This window comes from Accipiter gentilis, chromosome 14 (assembly GCF_929443795.1).
Source record: "Accipiter gentilis chromosome 14, bAccGen1.1, whole genome shotgun sequence".
In the NCBI taxonomy this organism is placed as follows: domain Eukaryota; kingdom Metazoa; phylum Chordata; class Aves; order Accipitriformes; family Accipitridae; genus Astur; species Astur gentilis.
The window spans coordinates 32,207,339-32,216,075 of NC_064893.1; the positions used below are offsets into that span (position 1 = coordinate 32,207,339).

General features: G+C 66.5%; 1 protein-coding gene across 1 annotated transcript; it reads left to right on the plus strand.

Annotated features, from left to right (window-relative positions):
* The first annotated feature begins 503 nt into the window (after positions 1–503).
* Positions 504–8,325, plus strand: LOC126045679 (uncharacterized). Its single transcript, XM_049817093.1, has 8 exons — positions 504–1,607; positions 1,680–1,892; positions 3,410–3,649; positions 4,535–4,662; positions 4,819–5,045; positions 5,162–5,308; positions 6,094–6,335; positions 7,995–8,325. The coding sequence occupies exons 1-8, from the start codon at positions 504–506 to the stop codon at positions 8,262–8,264; spliced, it is 2,571 nt and encodes an 856-aa protein (XP_049673050.1). The 3' UTR covers positions 8,265–8,325.
* The last annotated feature ends 412 nt before the right edge of the window (positions 8,326–8,737 follow it).

Consider the following 8,737-nt stretch of genomic DNA (forward strand, 5'->3'; position numbering starts at 1 on the left):
CGTGGGGTGGTGATGGTGCCGGAGCCGTCCCTGGGTGGGATGTGGCCAGAGCCAGACTGGGAGCTGCTGGGGTCTAAGCGCCCAGCATCGCTCCGGGGGTTTCAGTGGCGTGGTCCCCGTTCCCGGGTAGGGATGGGTTAAATGGGGGTGTGTGCCGTGGTACCCTCACCCCTGGCTGGCTCCTCACAGATCGTCCTTCTCCCCTCTTTGCCCCACAGCAGGTTTTTCTTGTTTCCCTTCAAAATCATAACCTCCCTCACGTCCACTTTTTATGGCGGCCAAACAAGTCCACATGGGTAATTTATGGGCGTTGTGTTTAAAGAAGGGAGGGGGGGAAAAAACCACCTCTTCTGGCACATAAACTTATATCTTCGGTTAAAAATTAACCGTGGCCATAAAACCCCGATGCAGGAGCGAGAGGAGCTCACCCCACGAGTGCTGCCGGGCTGCCGCCCCGTGCCCAGCCACCCCACCGGTCACCGTCCCCTCCTGTCCACCCTGGGATGGCCGTGCCACCCCCTGCCCGCCCCCACCGCCTCCTGCCCCTCTCCCTGGGGCTCTTCCAGGGTGCCCTACTCCTCTTCTTCACCTTCTTCATCACCTATGATGAGCCCTCGGCGCAGGCGGAAGATGCCAACTTGGTGGCCAACCAGCTCTCCGGCATCTTCCCCCTCTTCCAGGACATCCAGGTGATGCTGGTGGTGGGACTGGGGCTCCTGCTGACGTTCCTGCCCCGCTACGGGCTCAGCGTCCTCACCCACAACTTTCTCCTGCTCAACTTCTCCACGCAATGGGCGCTGGTGCTGCAAGGCTTGCTCCATCATTTCCGACACGGCCGGGTCCACCTGGACCTTCGCAACCTCCTCACCGCCGAGTTCGCCGCCGTGACGGTGCTCATCTCCGTGGGGGCCGTCCTGGGGAGGACGAGCCTCCGCCAGCTCCTCGTTGTGGCCACCTGCGAAATCCCCTTCTACCTCGCCAGCGAGTGGGTCATCGTCACCTGTCTGGGCGTCCTGGATGTGGGGGGCACCATCACCATCCACGTCTTCTCCTGCTATTTCGGCCTCGGCGTGTCCAAAGCACTTTTCGGGGCGGCACGTCGGCCGGTGCACCCCAAGGAGATCACGACAGCCCACTCCGACCTCCTGTCGCTGGTGGGGACGCTCATCCTCTGGGTTTTCTGGCCCAGCTTCGTGGCTGTCCTCTGCCAACCGGGAGATGCCCAGCACCGTGCCATCCTGAACACCTTCCTGGCCATGAGCGCCAGCGCCGTGACCACCGTGGTGGCCTCCAGCCTGCTGGAGAGGGACGGCAAGCTCAACCCCGGCCACCTACAGAACGGCAGCCTGGCCGGTGGAGTGGCCATCGGCGCGGTGGCTGACATGGCCGTGCCGCCGGTGGCCGCTCTTGCCCTGGGCAGCCTCTCGGCCGTGACGTGCGTCCTCGGCTTCAAGTTCCTCACCCCGCTCCTGGCAAGGAATCTCGCGCTCCGGGACCAGTGCGGCATCCACAACCTCCACGGCTTGCCCGGCATCCTCGGCGGCGCTGCCAGCACCGTGGCTATCCTGGTGGCATCCGAGGACACCTCCGGGTCCCGTTTCTCCCAGGTGTCCCCCGTCGGGGGTGATACCAGTGAGGGGGCATGGAGATGGTGGGGGGACCGTGGGGCGGGCGGGCAGGCGCTGTGCCAGGCGGTGGGGCTAGCGGTGGCCGTCGGTGGCTCGCTGCTCGCCGGGCTGCTCACCGGTGCTGCGCTTCGGCTGCCATGCCTGGCCCGGCCACCCGAGCGGCTCTGCTTCGACGACTCGCTGTATTTTAAGATCCAGGATCAGGCTGAGAGCCCGGAGCCAGGCGGCACCGCCGAGGAAGGAGCCTTGGCTCTGAAGGAGCGGGTTTAGGCACTGGTGTGGGCGCAGCCACGGCGAGAGCCGGGGGAACCGGCTCAGGGGTCGTACCTTTCTGTCTCCATCACCCGTGGGAAGCAGCAGGCAGAAACGCTGCCTGTACCCGCTCCCTGCCCCACACCCGGCTCCGGCTGCCGGGGATGCTGGCGGGGCCGGGGCAGCACCGTGACGCCCGTCCATCCTCCGTCCTCCCACCCTGTGGCTGCGAACCCCCTCCTCTGCCCCAGCCGCTCCCGGGATCCCTCCATCCCCGGCAGCAACTGGAGAAACAATCCGCTCAGGGTGTCTCCCCCGGGATTTCAAATAACCCCCGGGTAACCTGGACGGCCCCACCGCAGGGAACCAGCACCGGTGCTGGCTGCTTCGCTCTCGGTGGGCGGCATCACCGGCGGTGCTCGCCCCGACCCTCGGCTCCAGCTCCCACTCAGGACTCCCCTGCCCACCCGGAGAAGGCTGCCGGCTCGCTGCTGGCTCCAGCCACGGCTCTGCCCGTGGCACCGGGCTGGGGACTCGGCACCCACCGCCTGGAGGGTGGAAACGCAGTGGCAGGGTGAGATGAGCTGAGCTGGCCCCAAGCAAAGGATTTTACAGGGATTTGATAACCTGCGCTGGGCAATCCACTCTCCAGGATAGTTTGCAAAAGGAGGCGTCAGCTTTTTTTACCACCGGTGCAGCAAGCGGCGATGAGGATGCAGCTAGAGCACGGCGAAGAGCCTCGGAGAGAGCCAAGAGGTACCCGCACCCCACAAAACCCTCATCTCACCCCAAAGCTGGGGCCGGGAAAGCTGCACCGGCATCCCAGGCTGCCGGGGAAGGGGGGGGGAGAGCCCAAGGAAGAGCAGCGGCCCCATCCCATCCCGCCGCGGGCAGCGAGCAGCTTCCACCCCATGGAGGACAAAGCCTGCGGTCCATCGCTGGCATGCGGCAAGCTGCAAGCACGGGGCCGCATCCTGCCCGGAGAGCGAGGGCTGTGATTCACACCCCCCCCTCCTTTGCCATGAGTCACCGCTGCCCCTGCGCCGCCACGGATCCCGCTGCTGCGGAGACAATGTCGGTGATGCTCGCGGGCTCCCGAGGGGGTCGAGGCAACCAAATTCCCCCCCTCTCCCACCCCAGAGCCGGCCGCAGGAGCGGGGAGACTCTCAGCGCGGTTGGGGGTCCCCAACCCTGAACCGGTGGGAGTGGGGCTGGATCCCCTCCGCCCCAGGCAGAGCTGACACCAAGAGGGAGCGAGGCTGGGGAATTCGCCCTCCAATAATCACAAACAGGCTCGGGGGCCCGGGTGTGTTTGGTTAATTGTTAGAATAAAATATTGCCGAGCTCTGACAAAGGAATCCTGCCCCGCAGACCGGCGCGGCCGAACAATGGGCCCCGGCGCAGGATGCCGTGGGTCGAGCAGCGGGGCCGGGGGCCACGGTGGTGGGAGGCAGCCCGGTCTAACCACCCCCCCTCCCCAACCCCCAGCTCCCAGCCAAGCCCCAGTGTGTGTCCCCCCCCCCCCCCAGTTTCTCAGCCCCTCGGCGTGGACGTGCCCCGTGCCGGTGTCGGAAGGCGTCGTGTGCCCGCTCGCCGGCACGGAGCGGGAGCGGGGTCTGGCCGGGCCCCTCGCCGCTGCGTGGCTCCCGCTGGGCGTCGAGAGCCGCCGGAGCCAGAGTCCGCCCGGGGAGCCACGATACCATCGGGACCCGGATCGGCAGCATCCAGCCTCGGTGCAAGCTGGCGTTCCCGCTGAGCCCGACATTCCGGTCCCGCTGTTTTTTTTTCCCCATACCAAGTCCTGCCAGCTCCAACGCCCGGCTCCAGCTCCAGGGAGGAGGGTACACGGGGCCGGTGGTCCCGGGAAGCTGCAGCCACCACTTCGGGAATAGAGGAATCACGTGCACACACCCATGCACACCCACAAAATCACACGCACGCACCCACCCACGCACGTGCGTGCACGCACCCACGTAACCACCACCTGCACGCACCCGTACACACACGTACATGCGTGCACACGCGTGGATGGATGTATACACGCGTGCACACTCGCATCCCGAGGCTGCAAACCTCTGGCTGGCGGAGGCGGCGGTGGAGCAGGGCAGAGCTGCTTTCCAGCATCGCCCAGCTCTTCCCAGCGAGGATGCAGCCTCCCGCCGAGCAGCCCGCGGCACCCGGCGGGGGAGCGGGCGATGGGGGCGCGGGGAGGGAGAGCACCCGAAGCCGGACCCGGGCACACCCCGCCTCTCGGCTGACATATCCTGGCACGGGCACCCCGGCACGCCGGGGCACAATCTGCTCAGCAGATGCCTCCAAAACCGGCAACGGGCCCAGGAAATGATTGGGGAGGGGGGGGGGTCAGCACTTTCCCACTGCCCAGAGGGGCTCAGGCACCCAGTATCCCACGGCTGGGGGTGCCGGGAGCCACCTGGGCCATGGCATGGCTCCATGCAGCCCCACTCCTGGCCATCCTCATCCCCCCGGGATCTGCTGTCCTCCAGCTGGAGCTGGGCAGCGATGCGGCTGGGCGTGCCGCCCCGCGCCCGGCTCTCCCCGCTTCTCCAAACCAGCCGCTCTCCAAAGGATGGAGCAGTAAAATATTCAGCAGAGCCCCTAGCGTTTATCACACCGTAAATCTGGGCTTTCAACAGCTTTACGATGCTGCGGGGAGATGGGAGAGAGAACAAAACGCTGCTCTGCTTCGTCAGACACAGCCTGCGTGTGCCAGTGCCCCCAGCCCCGCTTGCGAGGGGGGTGAGGACCGAAGCGGGGGGTACGGGTGGGTGAGGGCCCCCCCCAGACACCGGCCAGGGGGGCTGCTGGTACCCCACGATGGTGACGGCTCCGCTCCGGTCCAGGGGCGGCTGCATTTCGGTGGGACGGCGACGGTGCAAAGGGGTGAAACGCGCCTCCGGCATCGGCTCTGCGGAAATAGGGCAGCCACCGTCCCCTGGGCACGCTCCCCGGGCACGCTGGGGTCTGCCCGAAGCCGGGTTGGGATGCGGCACGTTGGCCCCGGTAAAGGAGCGCCCGTCTCCATCCCCGTCCTCGTCCCCATCGCCGACCCCCCGGCTCCCGGCGGGCCCCTGCCGCGATTGCAAAACAAGCGGCGAAGGGAGGAAACCATGATCGCGCCGTTTGCACGGCGCTCGGATGCATCTGGCGAGGAGATCGGCCGGCGGCACATGGCACGGCGGCCGAGGGCACGGCCAGCGAGCCCCCCCGCGCATCCCCTCGTGCTCTCACACACGCGTGTGCAACCGCGTCCTGCCCCGTAGCGCGCCCGAGCGAGCGCGACCGCATCCCCGAGCGAGCGTACCGCATCCCCGCCGACCGCCTGGCCCGCGGTCCGGGCAAAGCGCGCTCGGACCGCGGGCGAAGCGGGGGCTGGCGGGACGCCGACCGGCTGCCAAGCGGCTGGCACGGTACGGGGAGGGGGGAGCCACGGTGGCAGCGGCTGCTGGAGCCACATCAGAGCGGCCCCCCCGGAGCAGCCGGGAGCGTGCGGTGCTGCCCTCGAAGGAAATGCGCTCACTCCCATGTGCTGCACACTTGGGTTCGCCTCGCTGCTATTTTTATTTGACTTTTCAGGGCCCGTTTCCTTTTTCCGGCTGTTTTTGCTGTGATTCCACCGTCGCATCGACCTCGCTTTTCCCCTCCCTCCCTTTTGCCTCTTCCTTCACTCTTTCCTTCCTTTCCATGCACTCATTCCTGCCGCTGCACTGGGTTCCCTCTCCCCCCTCGCCTTACTCACGGCGAGCTCGCAGCAAGCTCGCGGCGAGCGTGCCAACGCCTGTAAACCCCCACAAACACCGGCACAAGCCTCCCACCGCCACTCAGATGCCAAACTGGCAGCACTGGGCACAACCTCCCCTATTCCCTGTCTCCAAAGGCAGCCAGGGCGAGATGCCGGGGGGGGTGCGCAGGCAGCACCCGGTGATTTTTCCGGCTCGGCAGCAGCTGCCCTCCCCTGGTGCTGCTCTGTTTTATCCGGGAAGGTGCTGACGGGTTGGTGGAGGGGGGTGGACTTTGCTCCAGCCTTGATGCAGAAAAAGGCAGCGAGTCACTATGTCCCAAGCCCGATCCCGCTCACACCAGTGCACGAGCCACCGGGTCCCATCCATGGTCGATAAAGCATCAATAGGGCTATTCTGGGATGCTGGCAGGATGTGTGGGGGGGGGTGTGTGTGGGATGAGTGGGGGGAATAAGAAAGAAAACCTGAATCGAAACTGCTGCGCAAGCCCCCATGGAGGCAACAGAAAGGTGAGGAGGAAAAGGCGGCAGTGCTTGTTCCCGAGGAGGAGGATGGAGCTGGGAGGAAGAAGCCGGCCAGGGAGGAACGTGGCACCGGCGGCAGCGCGGTGCAGCTCCGGGAGACCTGCGGCATCGAGATGTGCCGAACCACGGCTCCCTGGCTGAGCCTCGCCGCCAGCGCCAGCCTGCCCCATGCCGTGAAGACAGAGTCTCCCAGGGCCCACGGGCCCTGGAGGGACCCCACAAGAGCAGCACCCCCAGCCTGCCCCCCCCACCACCACCTTGTTCTCACCCTCCCCAAACCAAGGTCCCTGTCATGCCCCATGAAATCCAGGGGCCCATCCTGCACCCTGCTAAATCCCAGGAGCCCTGGTGTGCCTGGAGGGGGTCTCTCCCCCCCACCCCAAGCTCCTTCCAGCCCATGTCCCAGAGGCAGGGGGTGGGCAAGGACCCCCGAGCATCTCCTGCCCTTCCCTCCCTGCATCCCCCCACCCTAGCCGGCTGCTTGAACCCACAGAGGAACCCCTAGGGAATTGTCCCCCCCCCCCCCCCCCCCATCACCTCCAAGGCACACGGGTGAGGGACCCACTTACCAGCAGCACCCATTCCCCCCCGCCAGCTGGGTCCCCGCTGGGACCAGGGAGGGTGACCGAGATCCCAGTGGGGATGGGGCCAGGGGATGCTGGTGTGGCCGTGGTCCAGGCGGGAGCCGTGGCCGTGGTCCAGGCGGCCGCGTGGCCCAGGCCACGGGGACACACGGCCGTGGGCAGCCGTCCGGCTCCGCTCAGCGCACGCAGCCCACTGCTGCCATCTCGTGTCCTCGACAGACGTCCCCACCACCACACAGCCAGGGCTGCCCCCACTCACGGCTGGGACAGCGTCCACCCGGGTGGAGAGGGGCTGGGGAAACTGAGGCAGGGGCACAACGCGAGCTCTCCCTCCCCAGCCGCCGCTCCGGCTCTGCCCACGGCTCAGGGAGGGGGAACGGTCCCCCAGAAAAGCAGCTTCTGCAGCAGAGTCCTGTCCTCCACCGCCTGTGCACCAGTATAAGCGTGCAGGATGGGGCCCCGTGGGCCAGGGATGCAGGCACGGCGGGCAGAGGGAGGACGCCACGGTGCCCACCGCCGCTGCACGCTCCTTCCCGGGTTTGCACGGACCCTGCACCACGCCAGCCCCATGCACGGCACAAGAGCTCCTGGGTCACCAGATAAAGCACCCCAAGGGCTTCCAGGGAAGGAGAGGTTTTATTTCTGGCTTCCCAGAGACTTTTTGCCACCCAACGGGGGAGCAGGGACTCCGGCCAGGGCAGTGGCAAAGCACAGCGATGAGGGAGGATGCTCCTCATCTCACCGAAGGCCGTATCCCTCTGGGCTTGGCTCACCGGGGGGTGCCGGGGCACCCACAGTGCCAAGAAGCCGGGTGCCTCGGTGGTGCCTCCATCCCAGAGATCGTGCCTTGGCCTCGAGCCCCCTCAGCTGCCTGGGGTTTTGCTTTTTATCCACGAGCACCGGTGCTCCCCAGGCTTCCCTGGGTGCCCAGTGATGCACCCTGGCTTCCCCGTCCGCTGGGGGTGCCCAGGCGCTTTGCGTGCCCCAGCAGCGTAACAGGGACACTTGTCCCACTCCACAGCCCGGCCACCCTCAGAGCCTTGCGGATGCGCAGCGGTCCCGCTTCCAGCGGAGCCCTCCAAGCCATAGCCCCACATGTCCTCTTTTTTGCCCCGAAAAGCAACCATTGTCCCCAAGAAAGCAGCAGGTGATGCAGGGCCAGGAGCATCACAGAAATCCAATGCCTCACCTCCTTTTTTTTTTTTTTGGCACTTCCCCTTCTCCTCCTCCACGTTTCTGATGTTCCAGCTTCCTGCCGCAGCCATCCCACGGCAAACCAACCTGCCAGCCCCCACCACGTGCGATGGGGCCGGTCCCTGGCTACCGCTTGAGACAGGAGGACAAATTCAGCTTTGGCACCCGCCGGTAGCAACTCCGCTGCCTTCAGGATTGAATTCACCCCAGATTTCCAAACAAGAAGCCGGCAGCCATGGGGCCGGAGCAGCGCATCCCTCCGGCACTTGGCGAGGGTGTCCCTACGAGTCCCGGGGGGCACGGTGGGATGCGTGCAGGGCGTAGAGCTTCTCCCAGCAGGTCACCAGCCTCTCTGCCTTCCTCCCAATCTCCCGCAGCTGCTTTCTCCTGCGGCCGGGTCCCCCGCGCCGGGGCTGTGCCGGGATGCGCGGCAGGCTCTGCAGTCGGCGTGCCGAGGGAGCAGAAATACCCCCCCACCACCACGCAGGCGTTAGTCACGGGGACAAAAGCCACCGCTCCAGCACCGAGGATGCGCCTGGGACATCGCACGCCCCATGCGTACGGGCAAAGCTGCAGGCTGGGGTGGCCGAGCCACCCGTGGTCACGGCGGGGACGTGCTTTCGGGTCCCCAGGGTTCCCCAAAGCTGGCCGTCCCTCCCCAAGCTGGCGGCGTGCACCCCACAGCTCATCCACGGACAGGGCAGACAGTCAGGTCGGCTCTGCAGGTGACTTTCCAAACCGGCAGCATCTCCAGCAAGCCCCAGGCAGGGTTAGCCCCAGCTGATTTCCCCGGCGAT

What these genes read in the sequence shown, in the direction of transcription:
- LOC126045679 (XM_049817093.1), top strand. Translation starts at nt 504, where the DNA reads ATGGCCGTGCCACCCCCTGCCCGCCCCCACCGCCTCCTGCCCCTCTCC. An exon ending in CCGGGTCCCGTTTCTCCCAG is followed by an intron (nt 1,608 to 1,679) that starts GTGTCCCCCGTC and finishes GCGGGCGGGCAG; the next exon opens with GCGCTGTGCCAGGCGGTGGG. An exon ending in CCGCTGAGCCCGACATTCCG is followed by an intron (nt 3,650 to 4,534) that starts GTCCCGCTGTTT and finishes GGCTTTCAACAG; the next exon opens with CTTTACGATGCTGCGGGGAG.